Genomic DNA, 27,655 nt, shown 5'->3' with positions numbered 1-27,655 from the left:
CATCACAAATACCTCTCATGGCCTGCCCCTATCCATCCTCACACTGTTCCTTGAACCTTCAGGAAAGGCAGAAGATCACCCTCCACTCTCTACCCCTGTCTGCCAGCTCAAAGTATGTGACATCTCTGGCCCTCAGCCCACGGTTCTCTTGGCCAGAAAGGCATAGTCTAGCCAATCGGCATGAAGTTGGGTGTGGAAAGTTCTAGCCACAAGTACATAGGACATAATATACTGCCTGCCTGCCAACCAGCCAGTCTTCTATGCCAGGGCTAGGAAAGCTGTAAGACGCAGCCACTTGCCTTCCAAAATTTGGTCTGAGAAGACATTATCCTGGGAATGAGAAGCAAAGCCTCAGCTCTAGAAGCCCAAATGATAGCAGATGACCCCAGGCTCTCACTGGTACTGTGCCTTCTCTCTTCCCCTTTATGCTCTTCTCTGTGCTCAGGGAGAAGTGGGCCACTAGATTGGGCACTTGAGCCCTTATCTAGTTTTTACTGGGAGAAATTCACCGGACTTCTCTGAGTTTCAGAGTTCAGTCTACGCAATGGAGCAAGGAGAACCCACTTGTTCTGTGGCCTTCAATAATCTGATACTATGGGATCATAGAGCAGAGAGTGGAGGTAATATCCAAATGTTTTTGAGTTATTTGCAAGAAAGCTGCACAATCAAACCAAGCTATGATCAAGGGGGACCAGATTCTCTGAGGTACCATCAGAATTGCATGAAGCAAACTGTTTACGAGTTTCATACAATCCTGCATTGTTCCCGCAGGCCCCCAGTACAGGCAGCAGGCTGCCACCAAGAAGTCTGGCAGTGCCCTCTTGAGGAATCCCTTGGCAGTGCCAGGAGCCCAGCTGGACTCTGGAGAATATTTCCCAAGGGCACCCAGCAGAACCAGTGGAAGCAGAATCACAGAAATAGGTGGGGGTATGTAGATAAAGGCCTCTGGAGGACCTGGGAAGATACCTTATGAGGTCTGTAGGGAGCCCTCAGGAAAGGTCGGCTGATGAGGTACTGAGGCAGAGTGTCGGGGTGTAGAGAGCAATGAGAATACACTAGATTCTAGGGAGTTGGGAACCTTAAGGCACTGGGATGAGTGAGACACAGTCACCTGGCTGGATCCCTTTTCTGGCCCTGGGCACAAGAACAAGCATAAGAACAAGGTGAAGACAGGGAATGTGGAGAGAGAGAAAAAGAAGGAAATAGAGAGACAGATACACAGAGAGAAACAGAGACAGAGACAGGTAACAGCGATAGAAAGAGATTGAGACTTGGGGAGAAGATAGAATGAATATTAAGGCAATGGAGATGGAGGAAAGGAGAAGAGAAATGTGTATTAGGGGAATGTGGTTGATAAATTGGTATCTGTAAGTTTATTGGGAACACACATTTTCTTTCCAGTAGCATTGCTGTCCTCAGAGCTGCTGCTGAGAACTCAGGGGAAGCTTTGTGAGAGGGCTCAGCCTGAGTGATGTCTCCTGTGTGCAGAGCTGTCTCATCTATTCGAGCTGTGAAGGATCATTTGTCTCATTCTCTAAATCTGAACTTCCAAAGTTTGGGCTCACTCCTGCCCTCTGATGAGCTGAGGAGACACATTTGGTGATTTCTTGCCCTTGATCCTCCCCCTTCTCCAGGGCCATTCTGACAGTGACCATCCAGAAGTTTATTGCTGGCACAATCCCACAGTTGAGCTTCCAAAGCAGGCATAGTCTATGGCTGGTGAGCAGGGCTGGGGAGGGCAAGGGGCCCTAGGACCCTTTTCATCAGTCACATGGCCTGAGTCTGGTCTGCTCTGGAAAGCTACTACTATACCGTTTTGCAAGGGGCAGCATTTCCAGAGATCCTTTTTCCTTGGGGTTGATATAAGAGCAAAGGATCTAGAGTTCTAGGACTCTAAGCAAGCCTCAAACTGTGCAAGATTTGGCCCCCAGTGGGCCCACAGGGGCATCTGCCGAAGACTTGCCCATTTCCTAACAGCAGAGCCCAAGCCAGTAACGTGTCCAAGGTCACAGCCCAAAGAGAAAACTGTAAGACACAATCTTGCCTCTCTCCCTCCCACAGGAAGGTACTAGTTTCTGCTCAGCATCTCCCTCCTGTTCTCTCCTCTCCCAAGGCAAAAACCACAGGAAAAATTCCAGGAGACCATACCTTCCTTCTCCGGAGTCTTCCAACAGGTGCCCCTCTTATTATATGCCAGCCAGTTGTTTTGAAGGCCATCCATGGGAGGACACTGGCCTCTAGGTCAAGGGAGCTGTGAAGGGAGACAGGACTGACAAGTAGCCCAGACAGACACTGCTTAAGATTCACCTGTTCTAGAAAACCTTCCTAGGCTGATCCCATCTAGCACTGGGCATTTAAATACCTTCACAGTCTTTAGAAATAACTTATTGCTAAGGCAGGTTTTATATAGTATTTCCCTGTTTTTGCTGCTTAGCCATTTTTGTCTTACCGATTCTTTCTCTGTGACAAGGACTATATTTCATTTCTCCTCTCCACCCTCACTGCCACCTGCTGCTTCACTCTAACCCACTCCCTGCCTCTCGCCTGCCTGGCTTAAACTCTCTGATGAAGACATTTCATTTTCAGGATGGAATACTGACTACCTGATTCCCAGATCGTGTTCTTGACTTGTCTCAAAGTCGATTATCCTCCTTGGAAATCACCCACATCTTCAACACTGGCCTTTTCTTTAACCTAGTCTGCGAACTTGCATAGGTCTTGCCCACTTCTGAGTCTTTATTATCATAGCTATAAAGTTATTACAATCCTAGCCTCCCCCAGCCTAATCATAATCTGTTCATCGAATTGACAGCCTGCATTTTGTCTTCATGCAGTTGAAACTGAGAAGGATTTGGAGGAAATTTTCTTAAAAGACAATTTTTTCTTCTCTATTGTATTCGTAGAGCTGGGCGGGGCGGGGGGGGGGGGTGAGGAATGCTTATTTTCCAAGGAATCGGGAGGGGAAAAGTGGAGAGGGCCAAGGGCAGCTAGGAGTGATGTGGGGAGCTGGGGCAGATTTGGAAGGACTTTGGGAGCTAACATCTAAGTTTTTGACTCTGAGCCCCTATCGGGGCTCTCACTTCATGGCTTCTCATGCTTGTGCTGCATATCCCACACCAATTAGACCCAAGGATCAGTTGGAAGTTTCCAGGACATCTTCATTTTATTTCCACCCTCAATCCACATTTCCAGATGTCTCTGTAGCAAAGCGAAATTCCAGGCAAGCCTTAGGGAAAAAAGGAAAAACAAAGAAAATGAAACAATTGGCAGTGAAAGGCAGAAAGAGAAGATGGAGCCCTTAGAGAAGGGAGTATCCCTGAGGAGGTGGGGAAAAGGGGAGGAGAAGGGGAGGAGGAGAGGAGGAGGAAAGCAGGCCTGTCCCTTTAAGGGGGTTGGCTGTCAATCAGAAAGCCCTTTTCATTGCAGGAGGAGAGGACAAAGATACTCAGAGAGAAAAAGTAAAAGACCGAAGAAGGAGGCTGGAGAGACCAGGATCCTTCTTCCAGCTGAACAAAGTCAGCCACAAAGCAGACTAGCCAGCCGGCTACAATTGGAGTCAGAGTCCCAAAGACATGGGTAAGTTTCAAAAACTTTAGCATTGAAGATTCAAGCGGACACAGGAATTCACAAGAGAATTTCCAACTTTGGGGTTCGGGGGTTCCAATGGTTTAAATGAGTCGTGTTTTGGCACTTGTTTTCTTTTTAAATTCCTTAACATTCAGTTAGATTAACTCCTTCTCCGCTGTACTGAGCGTGATGCTTTATTACCAAAGAATTCCAGCAGCACGTGGAGAGTCCCACAGATCCCTGGAGAGAGTGCCCAGCAGGATGGATGTGGTCATGTGTCCTCCTACCCCCTCACTTCCCTCTATCTTCTCTTTTCCGTTGGTTCCAAGGCCCTGGTAACAGTCGGGTCAGCTTGCCCTCCTGGTTCTGCTGGAGACCACTGAGCACTGCCTAGCCCTCAGATGTACAAAATAACTGCTTGCTTGATGCAAACGTTGAACCGTGTTTGGCATCGATAGGAAGCTGGGGATCGAGCAAGCTGGACTCAGGCTTGGCTATGGCTGAGGAGGCCATTCTCAGGCTCAGGAAATGAAAGTAAAGTCCTAAATGGCTTGACCATGGGAAACAGATATGGGTAGGAGAGTGTGTGTGTGCATATGTGCGTGTGTGTGCACCTATAGGAGTGACCATTTCTAGCAGATATCACAGACATAGTTTTCCTGAGGGCTCTCTGCTGTGACAAGGAGGCTGCTGGGACATTAGAGTTCTTGCTAATTTGACTGAGTATTGAGGGCTTTTCTAGGTTCCATGAACAAAGACAGAAGCTACGAGGCTCTGGTGGTAGTTTCTACTCAGAGTAATGTGTGCAGAGCACAAGGGTCTTTGTCCCTACTGGACTCCACAGAGCCCTGTAGACATTGTTCACATTTGGCAAAACAAAGATAGCAGCTTAAACACATACTAAATGAAATGAGACTCAGTTGTCCCATGTATTCCCTATCAAATGTAGCACCCAGTAGACAACATCCACAGAGATCAATTTGCAATTATATTGAGGTGGTTCAGCCTTTAGGTTGTTTCATCATGAAACACAGAAAGAACACTTTGAAGCATGTGTTCAGGTAAAACAGGAGGGAGAGCACCGGACAGGGAGTCAGAAAAATCAGATTCAAATCCCAGATCTGCTACTTATGAACTATGTGACCTTGGTCATGTCACTGAATCACCACTTCCTCATCTGGAAAATGGGGATAGCAATAACTACTTTGTCTACTTTCAGGGTTGTGAGAATCAAGTAACAATAATGTGGAAGTCCTTTGAAAATGGGCAAGATCTATAACAACTGTAAATCATGATAATAACTACTATTAGACAATAATGTGCATACAGGCTGACTCTTCCTCTTTCCAGGATGGTTGGGTTTTCTTTGCGTGCTTGGGTCAGAATCATATGACCAATTAAGTGTGGCCAGATGAGAGGTGAATGTTGGAGGAACTCAATTCCTGCCCTGGGTAACATCAGGAATCCTATCTAATGTCAGCCTAGCTGATTGGATAGGTTGTGCATTAAAAACAGAGAGGGAGTAAAGAAGAATGTTGAATATTACTTCCTCAGGGGATGAAATCCCTGAGGAAAGACAGGAACAAATAAGGTGACCACAGGGACAGTTGCCTGTTATGGAGGCTGGATGGTTTCCTCCAGAGGAAGATTGCCACAGATAAGGGCACCATTGAGGATGCACATTGGGTCCCCAGTCCTAAGGGTGGACGATACTTGGGCCAGGTACATATGATGGAGCAGCCACTGAGTTTTCATTTATTCAATAACAGAGTATCTAAAGTACTTTGAATTATAGATGATCTCTAACAAGGTACCGGACTGCCACTACTTCTGATGTGGAGTGCACTGCTGTTCAACAATTGCAGTAAACACATTATATCATGGAATCTGGGATTGGAAGGAACTTTAGAAGTTGTCTGAGCCAACCTTCAATGCGGGATTCATTTTTACAACAACCAGTTAAATGTTCATACAGCCTCTGCTTAATAACCTCCAGGAACAGGGAACTTACTACTTCAACCATATAGAATCCCTTAAGATTGGAAGCAAGGAGGAACACTAATTCAGTAGTGTCTGCACAAAAAGTTTATGGGGAAACTGATAACTCATTAATTTTTGCCTTGATTTGGAAGGGGAATGTTTCAAGTGAGTCTTTGGGATAACGATGGAACCAGAAAGGAGCCAAAGAGCAGTAGCTGATTATTCTCTGCTCAGAAACACAATGCCATTATTGAACAGCAAAACATTGTCTGCAAGCCTGTTGTCGTCTGAGAACAGTGGCTGTTACCCTGGTAACCAGACTGTGATGCCTCCATCCAAAAGTGGCTGTTTGCCTAGCAGTGTAGTTTTGGCTGGCTTGGAGTAAGTGGGTGTAGCCCAGGCAAAAAGTGTGGCAGCAGAGTCGGGGTCCAGTTTTATAAAATGCCCGAAGACTAACTGAATCCCATCAAAATGGCAAGAATGCCCCAAGAATGCCAGCAGCCAAAAATAAACCAGATCCCAACCGGCATGTTCACCTAGTCTTCCTGGAGACACTGACTAAAATAATCAAGTGCAGCCTTCCCCACCTCACTTCTCTCTTTGGCCGTGCAGAGCCAGAGGAGTCCTTGGAGAGCCAGGCAGATTGAAAGGTTTACCCTGCTTTCCGGGGCCTTAGGCTTAGCTCTGAGCTAGGAAAGCTACAAGTTTACTTAACAGGCTGATAACTAGAACTGCTCTCTCAGAACGATCTGAGTAATAACAACCTCAACCCTGGGAGGTGGGTGGGAGGGGAAATATAGTCTCCAAACCCATTAAGGTAGAACTCCAGCCAGTAACATCACTTTCCCCTGTTGCTTTTGTCTCTCATCCTGAAGCTTTGAAAGCCATCCCCTGGGTACAGGTCTTTGTCTTGAAAAAAAAGCAACAGTAGAAAAGCAATAGTAGAAATGCCTTCCCTGCCCACAGCACTTCAGGTCTAAAGAAGACCAAGTGAGGACAGTCACATGATCAGGAAGGGTAACAGCAGCCATGGTAGGTGAATGGAGCAGCCTTTCCTTCCTTTTTTGCTTTCAGAGCCTACTCAGTGCCAAACTTACATCAAAAGCTCAGCAAGTACTGATTGATTAATACCTCTTGGCTACTGCAAAATGGCCCTGAGGGCTATCTCTCAGCTCTGCACTGGCCTCTGAGCTGTCTGCCAGGCAGGGCTCTAGAAGAGAGTCCCAAGGAAGAGAATAAGGTTCCCCAAATCAGCTTCACACTGCAACTAAGGAGAGAGGAGGAAATGGTGGGAGACTGACCTGAGGAACAAGGTATGGCTACTATTGTCTCTAGTACCAGTTACTTCCCTTTCATCTTCCCATTTGTGGGCAAGGTGGAGACAATGTGCCAAGGATAAGTTTTAACAACCAAAGTCCTACCTCAGCTTCCCAATGCTTGCACATAAATTGGAATGTGTACATCATTCATTCTGTGTGTGTGTGTGTGTGTGTGTATGTGTGTGTGTGTGCGTGTCTGAAGAGGAGTGGGGAGTATAGGAAACAAGATGGTCCAGATGCTGTTGCCTTGGTAATACTAAAACTGTGTCCAAAGAGGAGGCTGAAATTCCTTTTTAGTTAACCTTGTCCACATGATTTGACTATCCAGCAGGCTTGGATTCCCAGGCCCTAGAGGTTTCGGGACAGTTTTCCAGCACTTGAATGTGGTATATAAGTGCTGATATCACAAGGGATATGTAGGAAAGACAAGATTATAGGCAGGGCATTGTCTGACCAGGACAGGGCCAGAAGCAAAAGTCTTTGTTTGTCTCTGGCACCTCTTGATAATTGTTGTTTTACTCCTAGAACCCACCCACTGATCCCCATCCATCCCTAGTACCAGTCACGGCTACTCTAGCATTTCAGCCTTGTCAATCGCTGTAGGCCCTGATCAAGGAGGCCTCTGTTCATGGGGTGAGGTTAAGGGGTGGGTTCTGGGAGGAGGGTAAGACTGTAGTGCAGATTCGAGACCTAGGGAGATGGGGCCAGTTTCTCACTCAATGAGCCTGCCTGTTGTTTAGCTCTATTGTATACGGTTCTTCTATCTCTCCCTTTGTCAGCTGGATTCAAGGGACAGGCTGGGAATTGTGCAGGGTACAATTGGTCTCTTTCTACCATTCCTTTCTATGAAAGCCCTTCCTCTCCTTCCTTTGATGAGTTCCCAGATTCACACTGAATTTCCATCATGGAGCTGGTCCTTGAGGCGGGCCCAGGGCATGGGAAAGGAGGGAGGGAGAGTTGGGAGCTCTTGGCGCCTGCTTAAAGAGACAGCATCAGGATCAACACAGTCCCTTGATGAACCTGGATCTGTGTAAGTCACATTGGTTCTGTTGATCTGTCAGACCCCTGTGAAGAGCACTGATGAGAAGGGCTTAAAGTTGGAGTGTCAACTATCACAGATTGATTAGACTTGTTTTGGGAGTTTGTATACAAATGTAGCTGACCATGACATGATCTGTTCCCTTTGCTTACATTTTGCCCACACGACTTCGTTATATCCATTTTAACACTTGCTTATATGTGGCTTTGGATTTTGATTCACAGATTCACAGTTTGTTTGCCCCAACAGGATTTCAAGTTTTCTAAAGAAAGGGACTGGCCTTTTAATTCCCTTCTGTTTCTCCTAGTGTCTATGTCACTGCTAGTGTGCTTAATTCTTGTACTGAATTCACATAAACAGAAATGAAAGGAAAACACTGGAGGGGGTCATTATTTTTCTCTATGACCTCTCATCAAAGTTAGGCCGTTTAATCCAATTGAGTTGCATTGAGAAATGTTATTACTATATGGCTCTTTTATGCCAACTCTCCCATCTTGCAGTCTGTACTTAGACTGGAAATGTGAGAATGTCTCTTGAGAGAGCCAAGGAACTTCTCTAGAGAATCCCTTCCAGCCTTCTTGAATCAAACTCACACCCTTTCAACCAGGAGGGGTTCTGAAATGGAGAGTCTTTGGCTTTAGGCTATTGTTCACACATACCCAAGGACATTTCTTGGACTGTGAAAAATCAAAGGGAGCCCAATGGATCTTTTCTCAGAATGCTTTGATTGTTAACTACTTTGATGAAAAAATAATTTCTTGTAGGCTCTGAGTTTTTCTCAGTTAGAATCTAAAATCTGATTCTTGCTTGGACAGACTGACTGAGATTCTTCACTTCTGCTGAACTTAAATGCCCCCAAAGCACTTATCTAGGTTGTGAAGAGATGAACATCTGATGCTTATGCTGATATTACTGAATTGTTTATAGCTTAATAGTGATAGATTTATCTAAAGTCATTTATTTCAGACTACATTAGAAACTCATTAAAGCCTACTTCCTTCTTGTCCCTTGCTTTGAGCTGTAGTGGAGCAGAAAAAGGGAATGCTAAGTTTTTAAAGCTCTAAGAAAATAGAGGAAAAATGGATGTAAAAAGAAAGGCTATGATCTGGTGACTCAGAATTGCTCCTAAGGCTTAGCCATTTATCATCCAGTAAGAACACAATCCATGACACTCTCAGGTCATTTGGATGATGATTGAGGGATCAGATACACTCAAGAGGATGTATCTCTTTGCAACCTCATCTTTGCAACCCCATCTTTGCAACCCTGGAGGTGGCATCAGCTAAAGCTTAAAGTGGAGTTCTCTTTTGGCTAGCAAGAGTTCAAGTTCCTCCATCCCTGACCATACCTGCACAACAACTTAGCCCTTCCCGGATGAAAATGCTGGGGTGAGTGAATAGGCCCAAGATGGTCACTTGCTAGGGTGGATGGCTCTTCTTACCCTCGGCTAAACAAACAGTCCTGCCATTGTTCCCTGGGTCTGACCCCCTCCCCACCCCCGGGCCTGCAGGCCCCTGTGGAATACCAATCAGGCTCCTGAGATCTCAGGAAAGAACAAGGCTTCTTTGTCCGGGGGAGCGATGGAGGGCTCTGTCCAAGCCCTGACCCTGTGCTGGGGAGAAAGGGAACAGTGGGGTCACTGACCTTCCTCTCCCCCTATTCCCAGGCTTCAGAGACTTTCTTTACTAGAAGAGTCTAAGAGTTTGGGGGTGGGGAGGAGTTGGACAGGCAGAGAAGGAAAATGGCAGTACTGTTTACTTCCAAGCTCCTTTTCTTGACTTATAGGCTGAATCTAGTATCTTAACCTGTTGAGAAAAAGGAAGATCAATTTCTGGAATGTTTTCTGAGAACAACAATCGATTTCAGTTGTTGCGTTTTTCTCTATGGTACACATGTGTGTATGTGCAGATTTGTACACATGCATGCACGTGCGTGTGCACACACACAGGCACATCCATGGGCCAGTTCTGAAAAGACACTCTTCCCAAGCACGTTTGCAAAGTTCATGCTGAGTAAACTCAGCCTCCACTCACAGCAGCACAGCTACAGATTGCTTCTCATAGAGGCCAAGTTTCCTGGCAGCAATGCTTTAATTCTTGGAAAAGGAAGTTCTGTTTCAAATGTTAGCTGCTTACTTTGTTTGGCTTGGGCTTCTGAGCCTCATCTTTGGTGTGACACACAAGTATCTTTGAAGAAGAGCCTCTTTGAAGGCCAGGAAAGGGCTGTCATTTCAGGAGATGGTGGGTAATAGGACTCACTCCTTTTGTGTCTCTGAGAACAGAGGCAAATGCCTCTACCTCAATTTTCCCATGACAGAGATAATTTGGTCTTTCCAAATCTGTTCACATTGATGCAATTCAGCCATGCAAATCACCAGGTGTTCAAGCTCTCTGGGCTAAAAACAAACTGTAACTAATGTTAACAGAATCAGGCAAAGGAGTCCCCTTTCCCCGGTACCCTATAGAAAAGTGAGTGTGGCTTAGAGAAATGCTTGAATACAAAAATCCAAGCCTAAGTAATTAATACAATTTATTTTTATTGTACAAGCTGTCACAACCTGCTTATTCAAAAATAGCAGCTTCCCAGTACATTTGCTGAGTATTTGTGTGTGTGCATGTGTATACTGTGTTTATAGATATATAACATCAGTGGGTGTGTGTATATATATACATACATATATTTATATATATACATACATATGAATTAAGACATTTTTTCTGAAGAGCTTAACATTCTCATTTCTTCTACATTTTAGGGATCTGGCCAAGAGGCCAGAGGAAGCCATTGTTTTCCTCATCTAGTCAGTCATCTACTTGGCAATTGCTAAGGTTCACTCCATATGACATCTTAGAGCATGGGACTAGTACTTGGAACACAGCTGCTTTCAGAGCCTGTGACTTCTTGTGTGCCTTTCCTGTTTCTCAGCAACACTGGCGTAGGGCCTGGGATACCAGGTCTGGGGATCTCAGGGACTCTTAGCACTTTAAGACACATGTGTTCCCAGGCCCTGGTGTGTTCTTCTAGTGCCAGAAAGATGTTTCATGCTTTGCTGACTTTGTATAAAGTCTGTTTGTAGCTGTTTTGACAGAATCTCAGTGTGTAACTGAGCGTGGGGACATTAGCCAAGCTGCATTATAGGAGGACAACACCACCATGCAAAGTGTCTAAAATCATGAAGCCTGCATTTTTATTATTGCAAGTAATATCAATCTTCCTATTTTCGTTTCTTGTCCTGCGCTAGCTCCCTCCTGTTTGGACTACTCCTCCCATATGTAAACTAAGAAGAATCAAGCATTCCTTGCAACAAATACACACGATGCTCAAAAATATCCAGGAGCATGCAATTTCCAAAGTTTCCTCCACCTGGAATGTTCTTCATGCTAAAATCCTGTCTGACAATACCAGCATCTCTGGCCTGCACTCATCCCTTCCTGGAACTCCTAATGCATTTACCCTCTCTTACCACTTACTTGGCTGCCTGAATTGTTAGTTGAAAATATTAGGTCTACCTAGCTAATTCTTCCTCAGGAAATTAAAGACTCCCATATGGCTGAGTCTGTGTCTTTTCTCTCTTCTTATCCCATATAACACCCAGCATAATGCTGGGCATATAGTGAGTATTCCATAAATAGTTGATGAATGACTAAAATAAGTAAGCAAACAAACAGACCAGAACAATAAGAAAGAAGAGACTGATTTCATAATCTCTCTGGCTTGCTATTTGAATTGCTGAATTATTATTATTTATTAAATATTTTTAAAATTCTGACAATAAAAGGTAAGGATTTATTTTCTTTCTTTCTTTTTTTTTTTTTTTTCCTTGAGACAGAGTCTCACTCTTGTTGCCTAGGCTGGAGTGCAATGGCGCAATCTTGGCTCACGGCAACCTCCGCCTCCCGGGTTTAACAGATTCTCCTGTCTCAGAATCCTGAGTAGCTGGGATTACAGGCATGTGCCCATGCCCAGCTAATTTTTGTATTTTTAGTAGAGATGGGGTTTTGCCATGTTGGCCAGGCTGGTCTCGAACTCCTGACCTCACGTGATCCACCCGCCTCAGCCTCCCGAAGTGCTGGGATTACAGGCATGAGCCACGGCTCTCGGCCAAAGATTTATTTTCAAGGATGAAACAAAGTAAGGATTCTGGGTCAATCTCACATGCTGAAAGCCAAAATCTCTAGCCGCTCCTGCTTTTTGACTCTGGGGTACCCACTGTCTCTAAGCCTGTGAGCACCGGGCCTGGCTGGCCTGGCAGAGAGGTTTGAGTGGCATGAGCTACCTACTGGATATGCCTGACTGTTTCCCCTTCTTCTTCCCCAGGCTTGTTAGAGTGCTGTGCAAGATGTCTGGTAGGGGCCCCCTTTGCTTCCCTGGTGGCCACTGGATTGTGTTTCTTTGGGGTGGCACTATTCTGTGGCTGTGGACATGAAGCCCTCACTGGCACAGAAAAGCTAATTGAGACCTATTTCTCCAAAAACTACCAGGACTATGAGTATCTCATCAATGTGTAAGTACCTGCCCTCCCACACAGACCCATCTTTTTTTTCCCTCTCTCCATCCTGGAGATAGAGAACTCTTCAGTACCTTAGTAACTAGCAGGGGACTGGGGTGGAGCCAGAGCGGATTCCTGAGTCTTCCCTCTGTGCAGATCTCTCCTGCTTCACATTCGAAGCCCATTCAGAAAGAACAGGTCTGCCTACCTGCCTGTCAGCCCCTCCCACCCCCGCCCCTTGTTTTCTTACACGTGTTCTGACTTCTGCTAGATGTAGTTAATATTGCCCAAGTTGGAGCCTTCAGTGTAGTAGGTATGGAGAAGCCAAGGGAGGCACTAAGCCTCTCCTATTCCTAGAACAAGTTAGGCTCCTGTTCCTTCCTCCACATTTCTTCTTGTCTAGCTCCCCACTCCTGTGAGGTAGCATGTCTGAAGGGTCGGGCAGGGAGAGTAGGTCCCTGGTTCTCCAGGTCCCAGGGTAAGCAAGGTGTGGTGGGAGGAGCATATGTTTCTGGTCACATACACCCTGTCTTCACTTATTTCAACAAAGATAAGGTGAAAGCATGCAGGAGGAACCTAGTGATTCCTCTGGAGAATCCCTAGCCTTGTTAAGGTGCTCGCTCTGGTGTATACCTCACTTATGTGGGGAAAGGAACCAGGTCTTCAATTAATAAGATTCCCTGGTCTCGTTTGTCTACCTGTTAATGCAGGATCCATGCCTTCCAGTATGTCATCTATGGAACTGCCTCTTTCTTCTTCCTTTATGGGGCCCTCCTGCTGGCTGAGGGCTTCTACACCACCGGCGCAGTCAGGCAGATCTTTGGCGACTACAAGACCACCATCTGCGGCAAGGGCCTGAGCGCAACGGTAACAGGGGGCCAGAAGGGGAGGGGTTCCAGAGGCCAACATCAAGCTCATTCTTTGGAGCGGGTGTGTCATTGTTTGGGAAAATGGCTAGGACATCCCGACAAGGTGATCATCCTCAGGATTTTGTGGCAATAACAAGGGGTGGGGGAAAATTGGGCGCGAGTCTGTGGCCTCGTCCCCACCCAAGGCTGGGTCCTCTCTAGGGGCCTGGCATTTGAGTGAGGAAGCGATGGCTGCAGCCGAACGAGAAGGTCAGGAAGAACGTGGTGCCCAGCTGGCTTAGCCTCACCTTTCAAAGGTTCCCTAAGCAAATTTCTTCTCAAAACGGAAAGCATGAGTTTTGTGGGATGCTTTGTACAACCAGACCATTTCTAAGCCATCTGTTGGTATCCCTTTACTCCCTTCCTAGCAGGGACCACAAGAGAAGATCTAACTGGACAAGAATCTAAAATGTGATTGAGACTTGGGCACCTGATCTGAGAGGGAGGATTGATAATAAAAATTAAATAATTGACTCCAAGATGAAATTTACAATATTCTGGGATCCTGCGCTGTTGGAGGTCCCAGAGGGCATTGGAGTAGGTTTGCATGTTGAATGTTTTATCATTGCCTGAGGGTTATCCATGCTTTGAGTGAGGCGCACATTTGTTTTCAGTCTCTGGAGTTAAAGATCCTTTGGGGGCTGAACATGTGTGGGTTCTAGCAATGTCTTTTTGTGGCCAGCAGTTAGCTTAGAAAGGTTTTGTATCTGAAATTTTAATCTCCTATTGGCTTTGTTCAATGACTAGGGAACAAAAATGTTCCTGTGGCAAGGAACATTTTCTAAGCTCAGCCTAAGGCACAAAACGGCACGACTTTCTTTCAAGATCTGTTTTGATTTCTTTACACCTTATCTGCCCAAAAACATCCTCTGAAGCCTCTCTAACCCAGGGATCCTCCTCACTCCTCCCCTACCCATTCCCCCCACCCTCCGTCATGCTGGGGCCAGTTCTCTAGTAGATACTGCCAATGACCCTTGGCAGAGGTGCCCTGCTCACTAATTTCATTTGAGGGAGAGCCCTGGAACCTGGTTTCAATGTCTGGCACACGCCACTCCAGGATCTCCCAGTTTGTGTTTCTACATCTGCAGGCTGATTCTGATTTCTAATCACCCCATGTCAATCATTTTAGTTTGTGGGCATCACCTATGCCCTGACCGTTGTGTGGCTCCTGGTGTTTGCCTGCTCTGCTGTGCCTGTGTACATTTACTTCAACACCTGGACCACCTGCCAGTCTATTGCCTTCCCCAGCAAGACCTCTGCCAGTATAGGCAGTCTCTGTGCTGATGCCAGAATGTATGGTGAGTAAGGGCACGGGTGCTTTGGCTCTCCTACCCACTATGGAAGCACTATGTATTTGGTTATTTTCTTAGTGTAAGGAGGGTGGTGATTACGAGAAAAATATAAGATGATGAATGATTGGGTCTTAGTTTATTAATCCTTCCTACTGAAACCAGAGAGGTTTCTTCCCTGGGAAGGGAACTTGGAAGTGGTGGCAGTTTTCTTGGCTGTTCACATGGACCTACTCTAGTTGACTGCTGTTCCCAACCCCAAAGCAGCACATTTCAATAACAAACACAAGGTTTCACCATTGTTCAATACCACCTTCTCTTTTTTGTAAACCTGTAGAAAAGAGGATCCTGATTGTTGGTAGAATCCAAATTTACAGCCAGGATAATTAGAAATGGAAGAAGGGCTCTGGGGGAAAGTCTCCATGTGGCCCCGTAGCTCCATAAAGCTTACCCTGGTTGATGTTTGTGTCTTACTTAGGTGTTCTCCCATGGAATGCTTTCCCTGGCAAGGTTTGTGGCTCCAACCTTCTGTCCATCTGCAAAACAGCTGAGGTGAGTGGGTTATTTGGGTTATTTTACAAGGGAGTAGCTAATACCATACAAATTACACCCATGGTCTTCAATTTTAAGGACTAAAAGTTTATCTTTGCTGGATTTTGAATTAGCCGATTGCCTTCTACAACATATTGGCTAAGTATGCCTGAGCCAATGAGCATAGAAGGTAAAACACCTGTTTTCCCTAGAGCTGCATAGAAAGACTTCCTTTCCAACCCTTCCCCTCTTAAAAGAGAAGTTTGTAGCTTTAGGTAAAGATAGAGCCTGATGGCAAAATCCCCCACATGAAAATTTTCATTCCTTTAGTTAAAAACCGTATCAAGAAAATGGGCTGTGCACAGAGGCATTCATAGGTTTTATAAAAACATTTTCAGTTTGGAACTTCTTTATCTCAAATGAGAGGTAAAATAAGTACATTTGAAAAGGAAAGCACTGTATTGAGAACAGATATTATATACAAATGAAGCAAGGGGAATAAAAGTGAATCCTGGGGAGAAAGGCAGTAAATTATTTCTTTGAAAGCAAAATATTGACTTTAAATTTTGGACCCCTGGGCACAACTGTAGGGAACCAGTTCATTATTTTGGAGTACAATGCTATTTCATGAGTATTCTGTGTTCTGAGTGTTATGGGCAAGGTGCTATGGTGTACACTGAAGACTGGGAGGCCCACATTTAGGGAAGTGAAAACTTAGTTAAAGATGTAGAATTAGCACACAAGAAAGATATCAACACATTCAGAAAGCTGTATTCATGATTTACACTGAGGCATATTATTGCTGTTGCAAGAAACAGTTCTTCCTCTTTCATTTTCCTGCAGTTCCAAATGACCTTCCACCTGTTTATTGCTGCATTTGTGGGGGCTGCAGCTACACTGATTTCCCTGGTGAGTTGAGTTTGAATGATCTTGGCAAGTAAATAGGACTGAGATAGTGTGGGTACAGCTATTCTGAAAGGCAAGAAGGTAGACTGCTTCCATCCTTGAAATGCTGGAGGGAAGCTTCTGGGAAAATAGCAAAGGGTAGAGGCTCCGTACTTCTACTTGCACTGGCAAGGCAGAAAAACATCACAGATTAGATAGGAACAAGAAAAGTGGTATGAGGAAAGAGGGGGTAAGAGATTCATAGATACAATGATAATATTTAGTATTTATAGAACATGTAATGTTGCCAAGTACTTTGCAGTCATAAATTACGGTTAATTCTCAATACATTTTGATCAGATCAATGACAAAACACTGAAACATCACGAAACATGACTTGCTATAGCCTGGAATTCTATATACTATCAATATGAATCCACCTTAGATACTCTCCAATGGATTTAGTTACTCATGTGGAACTACTGGGAGGACCTCCTAACATTATTAGAATTGTTTTGACTATAATACAATGCTATGTCCCAGGTCTTGCTGATAGTGTTACAGTGCCCTGTGAATGTAGTGTGCTCATTGTGCAGATTAAAAACGTAAGGCACTGAAGGGTGAAGTGATTTATCTGAAGTCATTTTATAAGCAGTGATCAGACAAGATGAGTTCACAGAACTCCTGGCCCCTACTGCTAAGGTTTCTATACAGAGTCAAGTAATTTCTCATCTTGTAAAATAAATTGATTCATTAACCAGGAGAGGGCGGTACTGCATGATGTGGCTGTGTGTCTACAGCAAGCACCCTATGACTCTAAGTCACTCGGACATACGGATGTGGCAAAGCCCAAATATTGTTCACTTCCCTGAGGAAAACTCAGTGCTAGATCAAACAGAGGTGTTGAATAAATCTTTATGATTTGATTCTCTGGGCCTGGGCCGTGAGACACATCGGACTTCCAGTCAAGTGTATATGGAGAAAGCCAAGCCTGGGATGTACTATTTTTTGCAGAGCAGGAGTTTTTCCCTTATTTAGTTATGATTTTATTTCTACCCTTCCTCATTCCCAAAGGGATCTGAGGAGGGCATTCTTTCTTTTCTACTCTCATTCACATTCTCTCTTCTGTTCCCTACAGCTCACCTTCATGATTGCTGCCACTTACAACTTTGCCGTCCTTAAACTCATGGGCCGAGGCACCAAGTTCTGATCCCCCATAGAAATCCCCCTTTCTCTAATAGCGAGGCTCTAACCACACAGCCTACAATGCTGCGTCTCCCATCTTAACTCTTTGCCTTTGCCACCGACTGGCCCTCTTCTTACTTGACGAGTGTAACAAGAAAGGAGAGTCTTGCAGTGATTAAGGTCTCTCTTTGGACTCTCCCCTGTTATGTACCTCTTTTAGTCATTTTGCTTCACAGCTGGTTCCTGCTAGAAATGGGAAATGCCTAAGAAGATGACTCCCCAACTGCAAGTCACAAAGGAATGGAGGCTCTAATTGAATTTTCAAGCATCTCCTGAGGATCAGAAAGTAATTTCTTCTCAAAGAGTACTTCCACTGATGGAAACAAAGTGGAAGGAAAGATGCTCAGGTACAGAGAAGGAATGTCTTTGGTCCCCTTGCCATTTATAGGGGCCAAATATATTCTCTTTGGTGTACAAAACAGAATTCACTCTGGTCTCCCTATTACCACTGAAGACAGAAGAAAAAAGAATGTCAGAAAAACAATAAGAGTGTTTGCCCAAATCTGCCTATTGCAGCTGGGAGAAGGGGGTCAAAGCAAGGATCTTTCACCCACAGAAAGAGAGCACTGACCCCGATGGTGATGGACTACTGAAGCCCTAACTCAGCCAACCTTACTTACAGCATAAGGGAGCATAGAATCTGTGTAGACGAAGGGGGCATCTGGCCTTACACCTCATTAGGGAAGAGAAACAGGGTGTTGTCAGCATCTTCTCACTCCCTTCTCCTTGATAACAGCTACCATGACAACCCTGTGGTTTCCAAGGAGCTGAGAATAGAAGGAAACTAGCTTACATGAAAACGGACTGGCCTAAGGAGCAGCAGTTGCTGGTGGCTAACGGTGTAACCTGAGATGGCCCTCTGGTAGACACAGGATAGATAACTCTTTGGATAGCATGTCTTTTTTTCTTTAATTAGTTGTGTACTCTGGCCTCTGTCATATCTTCACAATGGTGCTCTTTTCATGGGGTATTATCCATTCAGTCATCGTAGGGGATTTGAAGATCTTGATTTGTTTTAGAATGATGCACATTTCGTGTATTCCAGTTTGTTTATTACTTATTTGGGATTGCATCAGAAGTGTCTGGAGAATAATTATTTGATTATGACTCTTTTTTAAAATAGGAAAATTGGACATTAAGCATCACAAATCATACTAAAAATTGGCTAGTTAAATGAATCTATTGGGATTTTCTATAAGTATTCTGCCTTTGCAGAAACAGATTTGGTGAATTTGAATCTCAATTTGAGTAATCTAATCGTTCTTTCTAGCTAATGGAAAATGATTTTACTTAGCAGTGTTATCTTGGTGTGTTAAGAGTTAGGTTTAACATAAAGGTTATTTTCTCCCGATATAGATCACATAACAGAATGCACCAGTCATCAGCTATTCAGTTGGTAAGCTTCCAGGAAAAAGTACAGGCAGAAAGAGTTTGAAACTTGAATAGCTCCCAGATTTCAGTCTTTTCCTGTTTTTGTTAACTTTGGGTTAAAAAAAAAAAGTCTGATTGGTTTTAATTGAAGGAAAGATTTGTACTACAGCTCTTTTGTTGTAAAGAGTTGTATTGTTCTTTTCCCCCAAAGTGGTTTCAGAAATATTTAAGGAGATGTAAGATCTTTACAAAAAGACACTTGATACTTGTTTTCAAACCAGTATACAAGATAAGCTTCCAGGCTGCATAGAGGGAGGAGAGGGAAAATGTTTTGTAAGAAACCAATCAAGATAAAGGACAGTGAAGTAATCCGTACCTTGCGTTTTGTTTTGATTTAATAACATAACAAATAACCAACCCTTCCCTGAAAACCTCACATGCATACATACACATATATACACACACAAAGAGAGTTAATCAACTGAAAGTGTTTCCTTCATTTCTGATATAGAATTGCAATTTTAACACACATAAAGGATAAACTTTTAGAAACTTATCTTACAAAGTGTATTTTATAAAATTAAAGAAAATAAAATTAAGAATGTTCTCAATCAAACATCGTGTCCTTTGAGTGAATTGTTCTATTTGACTTCACAATAGAAACTTAATAATTGTACCTTGTTCAAGGAGCTCATTCATTTTTCAGGTCATCCAAGTCATTCTCATAACATTTCTCTGAAATAAATAGTAGATGAATAGATTACTTCTATTTTTATAGTTGAAGACACTAAGAAATAGAAGCAAAGTAATTTGCCCAAAAAATTCAATAAGTACATGTCTGAGCTTGTGTTAAAACACAGATGTTGAAATCAGTTTATTGCCTACTTAAAGGTTTCTTTTCTCTTCGAAGTTGGATTTTAGAGTGTTCAGAGTCAACCATGGTTACTTTGTCAATACCATAGTGGTGCCCCAGTTCCCGGTGCATTTAGATTTAAGTTATTGTTACCTTCTCTTTAAATGGTTTGGATGTTCCAGTAATTATCCCTTAGTAATTCATACATGACTAATATTTAGTTTTATTTGAATAGTACTGGATGGAAGGTTGAGTACTTAAAGGACAGAGCAGGTATGTAAAAGGCAATGTAAATGTAAACAGGCTGTGGCAGGGCAGTACTAAAATAAATTAGTGACACCTACCACCCTGGATGGCCAGCCTACTAGCTCACCGGGGACATAGCATTAAAGCCCTTTCACAACCCTAGGTGAGAATTTGGCACCGTTGGACAGCACTCTGATGACCAGCTTAAAGAAAGCTGACTTAAAATCAGTTGCAGATTCATTGCCCCATAGTTGCAGCTGACAAAAGATTGGAGAGAAAGGAATCTTTAGCTGGAGGGATAACAAATCAGTCACCAGTTAAGGAGCTCCGTTCAAAAGCAGTTTCAATTTAATTTCCTGATTTCTGCTTAACCACAATTAATATTCTGCAAGTAAGTCTGGTTGAATGACTTTAAGACATAAAGAATAAAAATATGACAGGGACTTATTTTAAGACACTGGCAAACAAGGACACAGCACCATATTTTGGAGAATTGATTCAGGGTGCTACAGAGTGATTGTATTTTTGCCTCACAGGAACCGAAAGCCAGTTCCCAAGAAAGCTATGTTTTCCATCTGCCCTTATTTGGCTCTGCCCTCTGGGATGAATCTATAGATGGAGTTTCTAGGCTCTCAGAAGCTGAGAGCATCTCCAGTCTCTCAATTGAGTCCATTGTTCTTAGCTCTCCCACACACCATAAACCTCCTTTTTTCTAACTGAAAGAGCTCTCTTTGTGCTTAGATCAGCCAAAGATCAAGATGCAGCAGTATAAACAAGAAACATTTTCTTACAGCACCAGTTGTGTTGCTTTTCCTATCTTCAGGGTCAGTACTGAGTGTAGTTATGCAGGATGTGGAAGGTGCAGCTTTGTCCAGAGCAACATTTGTTCATTCCTTAATTCCTTCTGTGAACATTCATTGAGAAACTACTAAGTACTGTGTTAAACCCCAGGAAGTTCAAGTTTGGGGGCGGTATGGGTAGAAAGGTGATCAAGACCAGATCTTACACTCAAGGATCTCTCTCAGATTCAGCCATAGCAGAGAGGTATCCCAGGGTAAACTGGAGTGGAGGCAAGGAGTCTGCAGTCTGACCGGCTGACTGCAGTGGGCATCTGAATTCTCCCCTCAGTATGTGGGAGAGGTGGGTGTTAAGGGCCTTGACTTCACGTGGCTCTGGGTTTTTAGGGCACTGATACAAACAAAACTTCAATTTAGAGTCCTGACAACTTGTGACTTGCTCTTTCTATGTCACCCTGCTTCTTGCCTTACATGTGACAGCATTTATGCACACACTGTCACAATGCATGTGCGTGCTTCCACCCACTCAATCATTTGGGGAGTCAGAGGGCACATGAATCAAGATTTACATAAACACAGGCTATTCAGCCTGGCCTTTTGTCTCTATCCAGGCTAAATCTGAGAAGCCAAGGAAGGGTAATGTAAGATACAACATATCAAAACTGCATTTGTACCCCCTAAATTTATACAACGACAACAAAAAAGATAACAAGTCTTTCTCTGTTTGGATTTCCTTAATTGTGAACACAGGTAGTGTGTCTATTTTTTTTGTCTTTTTCTTTTTTTTTTAATTGAGACAGAGTCTCCCTCTGTCGCCCAAGCTGGAGTGCAGTGGCGCGATCTCGGCTCACTGCAAGCTCCGCCTCCCAGGTTCACGCCATTCTCCTGCCTCAGCCTCCCGTGTAGCTGGGACTACAGGCGCCCGCCACCGCACCTGGCTAATTTTTTGTATTTTTACTAGAGACGGGGTTTCACCGTGTTAGCCAGGATGATCTCGATCTCCTGACCTCGTGATCCGCCCGTCTCGGCCTCCCAAAGTGCTGGGATTACAGGCGTGAGCAGTGTGTCTATTTTGACATTAACAGTTAACTTCATGAATATTAAGTAACAAAAGAAATACTCATAATTATATTTACAAAATCAATACTTGGCTATTCCTACATCAATAAGCAGGTAAGGACTTCAAGTCAATATTTATACATTGGGAAAGATTTTCCTTGTTCACTCACTTGTTTGAAAGAAGCAAACATGCTCTTCATTATATTTGTTGTCCCACAAAGTTTGGTGTCTATGTGCTCCTGTTCTGGGACTCCCTGAATTGACTGACTTTATTCTACAGGAAAATATCAGATAAGGTCATGAGTGTTTTACTGATCATGGATCAGTCCAAGGAAATCCAGTCTTAACATTTTACCCAAACTCTCAAAAAATACTTATTTGATAAATTATCTGTGTCAAGTGTTATGCTAAGTGTTTGTGGTATAGCAGTTAATAAAAGAGATACAGTCTCAGCCCTCACGGAGTTCAACTAAAGACAGAAAGGGGTAGGAAGGGAGACAGGGAGCATGGTGAAGAATGAGGCTAACATCCTTCCACAGAAACACTGGAACAGATAGAATCAGGGAGAAACTTGCACAGTCCCATGAGAAACAAAGAGTCATTAAAAAAAACAAAAGATATAGACATGCAAGTCTGTATTTAGATAAATGCAATGGTATTTAAGATTGGAAAACATTAAATAGGCTTGGACTGTTTTGTTCCCCAATGTGGAAAGTGACTCAGCTCTAGGTTCCAAAGGAACTAGCTTCATGGATCTATATATTATGTGAAACCCTACCTTTCAAGCATCAAAGGGGCAAAATACAAAGCTGATTCTGAGGGTTGCAATATTAAAACCGAACAAGCCAACTGATATTTGAAAGTGTATAGATGGTTTTAATTCTAGTTGATGATGAATTCGCATGTAGACCAACTTTAAAAAACAACAGGGAAATGTGGCTCTTTTTTTTTTTTTTTTTTGAGACGGAGTGTCGCTCTGTCGCCCAGGCTGGAGTGCAGTGGCCCGATCTCAGCTCACTGCAAGCTCCGCCTCCCGGGTTTACGCCATCCTCCTGCCTCAGCTTCCCGAGTAGCTGGGACTACAGGCGCCCGCCACCTCGCCCGGCTAGTTTTTTGTATTTTTTTTTAGTAGAGACGGGGTTTCACCATGTTAGCCAGGATGGTCTCGATCTCCTGACCTCGTGATCCACCCGTCTCGGCCTCCCAAAGTGCTGGGATTACAGGCTTGAGCCACCGCGCCCGGCAGAAATGTGGCTCTTGCAATCAAAGCTTCCTTCCATGTCCCCAACATGTACCAGATAGAAATTTGGTGACATCTCATTTGACTTAAAATATGAAATCTGCCCACATTATCAAATAAAAGTGAACAGAAACATAAAAATTATCCTATATGCAAATGATATTATTTTCAGAAGCTCAGAGTGGTCTTAGCAAACAAATGGCTCAGCTAATTACTGCTAGGAAGAAAGTATACATATCAGCTTTCCTAAAAATAAATTTGTCATTTTCAGTAGATGTTCCCACCTTCTTGTTGGTGAATAGTGTGAGTAATTCCATAAAGCAGGTACTTCAGGATATATTCTGCAGCTGGCTTATCTGAAAGGACAAAAGTAAATTACGTTTCTCAAAGCCAGGTAATATATGGGTGCTTATGGAATTTCTACACATGTGTTGTTGTTTGTTTGTCTTTAATAGCTTAGCGGGTTACAACTACTTTAAAGTATTTCCAGGTTAAAAAATTTTAAGTCATGCTTTATGCCCTATTTGTCTTGGTGTTAAAGAAGATTCAAAATAATTGTCTGGGAAGGGCGTGGTGGCTCATGCTTGTAATCCCAGCACTTTGGGAGGCCAAAGAGGGCATATCACTTGAGCTTGAGGTCAGGAGTTTAGTTTTGCCATGGCCAACGTCGCAAAACTAAAAATACAAAAATTAGCCAGGCATGGTGGTTCAAGCCTATAATTCCAGCTACTCAGGAGGCTGAGGAACAAGAATGCTTGAGCCTGGGAGGCAGAGGTTGCAGAGTGCTGAGATTGTGCCACTGCACTCCAGTCTGGGCAACAGAGGGAGACCCTCAGTAATAATAATAATAATAATAATAATAATAATAATTGCCTGAAGAGAATCTTGGTCAGGACTGTAGGCAGCCTTACCTCCAACAATAATAGCTGCACTTTATCAAGCACTGTATCTGCAAAGTACGTTACACATCTTATCTCATTTCATCGTCACATCAGTCTTACGAGGCAGAAGCAACTATTATCCTTCAGTTCCATGCTGGAGCATGTGGCCTTGTTGATCACATCAGTTTACACATGAGCATGTTAATCCTATCCTAGTTCAACTGACTGGCAAAACTGCAGGGACTAGCTGCATTCAGCTATTTGTCAGGGAGCAGAACCTGTATCATTGTATCTCATTGAAGCTCAGTATCGTGAACAAAAGTTCTCTGAAAAGGGGCCACAAAGCGAGACCCCGCCTCTACCAAAAAAAAAAAATTACTCCAGCATGGTACCTAGTGCCTGTAGTCCCAACTACTCTGGAGGTTGAGGTTGGAGTATAGCTATAGCCCCAGAGGCTGCGGCTGCAGTGAGCTGTGATTGCACCACTACACTCCATCCTGGGCAACAGAGCGAGACCCTGTCTTGAATAAAAAATAAAACAAAATTATTAAAAATAAAAAGGAATTTGGAGGAAAGAGACTTTTTTTTTTTTTTTTGGAAACAGGGTCTCACTCTGTTGCCCAGGCTGTAGTGCAGTGGCACCATCTCAGCTACTACAGCCTTGACCTCCTGGGCTCAAGTGATCCTCCCACCTCAGGCTCCACAGTAGCTGGGACTACAAGCGACTGCCACCAGGCTCAGGGCTAATTAAAAAAATTTTTTTGTAGAGACATGGTTTTGCCATGTTGCCCAGGCTGGTCTTGAATTCCTGGCCGACCTCGGCCTCCCAAAGGGCTGGAATTACAGGCATAAGTCACTGCTCTTAGCTCCAAGGAAAGAGACTTTATTCCAGAGAATAGTTTGGACACCAGAGACACACAACCTTAGGTGTAAAACGAAGGTGTGTTCCAGAGAGCAAAGGTAGGGTTCTACTTTTATAGCAAAAGTTTATGCAAATGAAGTATTCAAACTCACCTGGTTCTGATTGGTTGATAGAACTGAGCCCTGACTGGTCAAGGCAACTGAGCCCTGATTGGTTGAGGCAGCTAAGTCATAATTGGTCAAGGCAGATGGCCTCTGATTGGTTGGTTCAGGTGAGCTCTGGAAGTCCCAAAGTTGAACAGTCGTGTGGGTTTTGGAGGAACTTGAGACCTCTGACCTTTAGTTGGCAGATGGCCCCACTTGGCTCTATTTAAAATTTAGGCCCAGTTAGCCACTCAGGATCCATTTTGAAGTATTGCCTATTTCAGGTTCACATTTGTTCATAGTACCTGCCAAAAACTCCCCTGAGAGAAGCAGTGGTTAAGCGGGGATAACCTGAAGGAAGTGTACTCCATTCATTCCCCAGGCATCTCCAAATATTTTTTACTGTGCAATCCTATCAGTAAAACACAATGGAGCCCACACCCCCGCCCCCAGACCTTGCTGCTCTAAGTGTGGTCTTGGAACAAGGAGCATCAGGATCGCCTGGGAGCTAGTTAGAAATGCAGAATCTCAGCCTGATCTACACCCACTGAATCAGAAACTGCACTGTAACAAGATCCCAGGACGATTTGTATACATATTAAAATTTGAGCAGATTTGCTGTGTGTAATTATATAACATGTATTAAAATATATATTAAACATATGCTTTAAGTATTGACATTATATTCATGTACTGCTGTTCTAATATACACATTATAAAGCATGAAAAACAACTTTTAAAAATATAAAATAAATATGAAGTAATATTTTAAAATATATTTTATTTGATAGTATATACATACACAATTTATATCTTATTTGAAACATGATAATATTAATATTTTAGTGAGAACAATGTGACTGAATATGCCTCATTAATTTTGAAATCATGGTTTAACATTTTAGAATACTGAGTTCAGTTTAAACTGACCCTTAGCTTGAATGGATGTTATAGCCGAAAATAATAACTTACAAAGATTCATAGTTGTAAATGGATGTAGTATGACAGTGGCAGTGCTCAATAAATTATGTTAATTTTTCAGCCTCACTTTGCAGTTATGCAAAGATTTTTGTTGAAATTTGACTATTAAATTTTCGCTCTCCCTGCCATCATTCAGTGGTCCTTGCAAAGTACATTTTTTTTTTTTTCTTTTGTGACGGAGTCTCCCTCTGTCACCCAGGGTGGAGTGTAGTGGTGCGATCTCGGCTCACTGCAACCTCCGTCTCCCAGGTTCAAGCAATTCTCCTGCCTCAGCCTCCTGAGTAGCTAGGATTACAGGCATGCACCACCACACCTGGCTAATTTTTGTATTTTTGGTAGAGACGGGGTTTCACTATGTTGGCCAGGCTGGTCTCGAACCCCCGATCTCGTGATTCCCCCGCCTCAGCCTCCCAGAGTGCTGGGATTACAAGCGTGAGCCACCGAGCCCGGCCCAAACTAAAGTATTTTTACAAATGAGTTCAAGCTATCGGAGTAGGATGTTTCAGGCAAGTTAAACATATCCTGTTACTTTAAATATATATATATATATATATATATAAAATCTTATACTTTTAAATGTTCTGTTTTTCATGCCTTATATGTGTATATTAGAACAGCAGTACATGAATATAATGTCAATACTTAAAGCATATGTTTAATATGTATTTTAATACATGTTATATAATTACACACAGCAAATCTGCTCAAATTTATATATATATATAAATTTTCCATATATATATGGAAAAGAAGTGACACACATAGTTTTCAGCAACAAAGTCACAAGCTGATGAAGGTATCTCCACATACCTGTTTTCAAATGCTCTCTGTATGGCACATTTCCTTTGAAAGGCACTTACTTGGCCAGGCGCGGTGGCTCATGCCTGTAATCCCAGCACTTTGAGAGGCCGAGGCGGGTGGATTACGAGGTGAGGAGATCGAGACCATCCTGGCTAACACGGTGAAACCCCGTCTATACTAAAAATACAAAAAATTAGCCGGGCGCAGTGTCGGGCGCCTGTAGTCCCAGCTACTGGGGAGGCTGAGGCAGGAGAATGGCCTGAACCCAGAAGGCGGAGCTTGTAGCGAGCCGAGATCGTGCCACTGCACTCCAGCCTGGGCGAAAGAGCGAGACTCTGTCTAAAAGAAAAAAAAGAAAGGCACTTACTTCTCACTGATTGTTAAAAAGGCATATTTCCCTGACAAATCTGCAGAGAACACCAGAGTCAATCTTGTTAATATTTATTGATATTAGGTATTAATAAAATTTTTCTTATTTTAAGATTAAAAATTAATACAAATACTAGTTCAAATGGATCATGTTGCAATCACCACAGAGTGCACACATATCTCACATTAGAGGTCATACTGTGTAGCAGTTTCTCCAAAACATTTTGAAGATGGAAATCTCTTTCTAAGGTGATAAGTTTTTCAGGCCTCTACTATAACAGGTGGAGGGAGGTATTACCATTGGTTGAGAAAACATTTAAAATATATAATCAATTCAATAACACTATTTTAAAACTTTTTCTTACAGAAAATTTCAAACATACACAAAAGTAAAGAGGTTCCTTAAATGCAAGGAGCCTCATGTAACCATTACTCAGCTTCAGTAATGATCAATATTGAGTAACATTTTAAAATGAGTTTGTATTCTGTTGATATCCACACAGATGAAGACATATCATTCGTTCATTTTACTGACAATCCTTACTGTTCAGATGGATGCCAGAGGGGAGACTCCTTGCAGCAACACCTCCATTTTCTTTCTTTCTTTCTTTTTTTTTATTATACTTTAAGTTCTAGGGTATATGTGCACAACGTGCAGGTTTGTTACATATGTATACGTGTGCCATGTTGGTGTGCTGCACCCATTAACTCGTCATTTACATTAGGTATATCTGCTAATGCTATCCCTCCCCCCTCCCCCTCCCCCCTCCCCACAATAGGCCCCCGTGTGTGATGTTCTC

At 43.3% G+C, this 27,655-nt stretch overlaps 1 protein-coding gene and 1 long non-coding RNA gene across 4 annotated transcripts; one reads left to right on the top strand and one right to left on the bottom strand.

Annotated features, from left to right (window-relative positions):
• The first annotated feature begins 285 nt into the window (after window positions 1–285).
• Window positions 286–19,239, top strand: LOC105499756 (proteolipid protein 1). 3 transcript variants are annotated; one of them, XM_011772540.3, is made up of 8 exons: window positions 286–399; window positions 3,427–3,576; window positions 12,223–12,409; window positions 13,105–13,261; window positions 14,432–14,600; window positions 15,070–15,143; window positions 15,966–16,031; window positions 17,146–19,239. In XM_011772540.3, the coding sequence occupies exons 2-8, from the start codon at window positions 3,573–3,575 to the stop codon at window positions 17,215–17,217; spliced, it is 729 nt and encodes a 242-aa protein (XP_011770842.1). In that variant the 5' UTR covers window positions 286–399; window positions 3,427–3,572; the 3' UTR covers window positions 17,218–19,239. The 3 variants fall into 3 exon arrangements, with proteins under 3 accessions (XP_011770842.1, XP_011770836.1, XP_011770839.1); XM_011772534.3 differs by having other exon boundaries at window positions 288–399; window positions 13,105–13,366; XM_011772537.2 differs by lacking the exon at window positions 286–399 and adding an exon at window positions 3,089–3,220 and having other exon boundaries at window positions 13,105–13,366.
• Window positions 1,250–26,560, bottom strand: LOC105499755 (uncharacterized). The gene is made up of 5 exons (XR_011618126.1): window positions 26,546–26,560; window positions 23,103–23,174; window positions 15,043–19,358; window positions 2,149–3,226; window positions 1,250–1,270 (listed from the first exon to the last, which is right to left on the bottom strand). It is a non-coding gene; the product is annotated as an uncharacterized lncRNA (long non-coding RNA).
• Between the last annotated feature and the right edge of the window lie 1,095 nt (window positions 26,561–27,655).

This window comes from Macaca nemestrina, chromosome X, assembly GCF_043159975.1.
Source record: "Macaca nemestrina isolate mMacNem1 chromosome X, mMacNem.hap1, whole genome shotgun sequence".
Lineage (NCBI taxonomy): Eukaryota > Metazoa > Chordata > Mammalia > Primates > Cercopithecidae > Macaca > Macaca nemestrina.
The sequence above is the reverse complement of the archived record's forward strand: the minus strand, read 5'-3'. Positions and strand labels throughout refer to the sequence as shown.

What these genes read in the sequence shown, in the direction of transcription:
- LOC105499756 (XM_011772534.3), top strand. An exon ending in GGCTAGGACATCCCGACAAG is followed by an intron (nt 13,367 to 14,431) that starts GTGATCATCCTC and finishes CAATCATTTTAG; the next exon opens with TTTGTGGGCATCACCTATGC. An exon ending in CAGCTACACTGATTTCCCTG is followed by an intron (nt 16,032 to 17,145) that starts GTGAGTTGAGTT and finishes TGTTCCCTACAG; the next exon opens with CTCACCTTCATGATTGCTGC.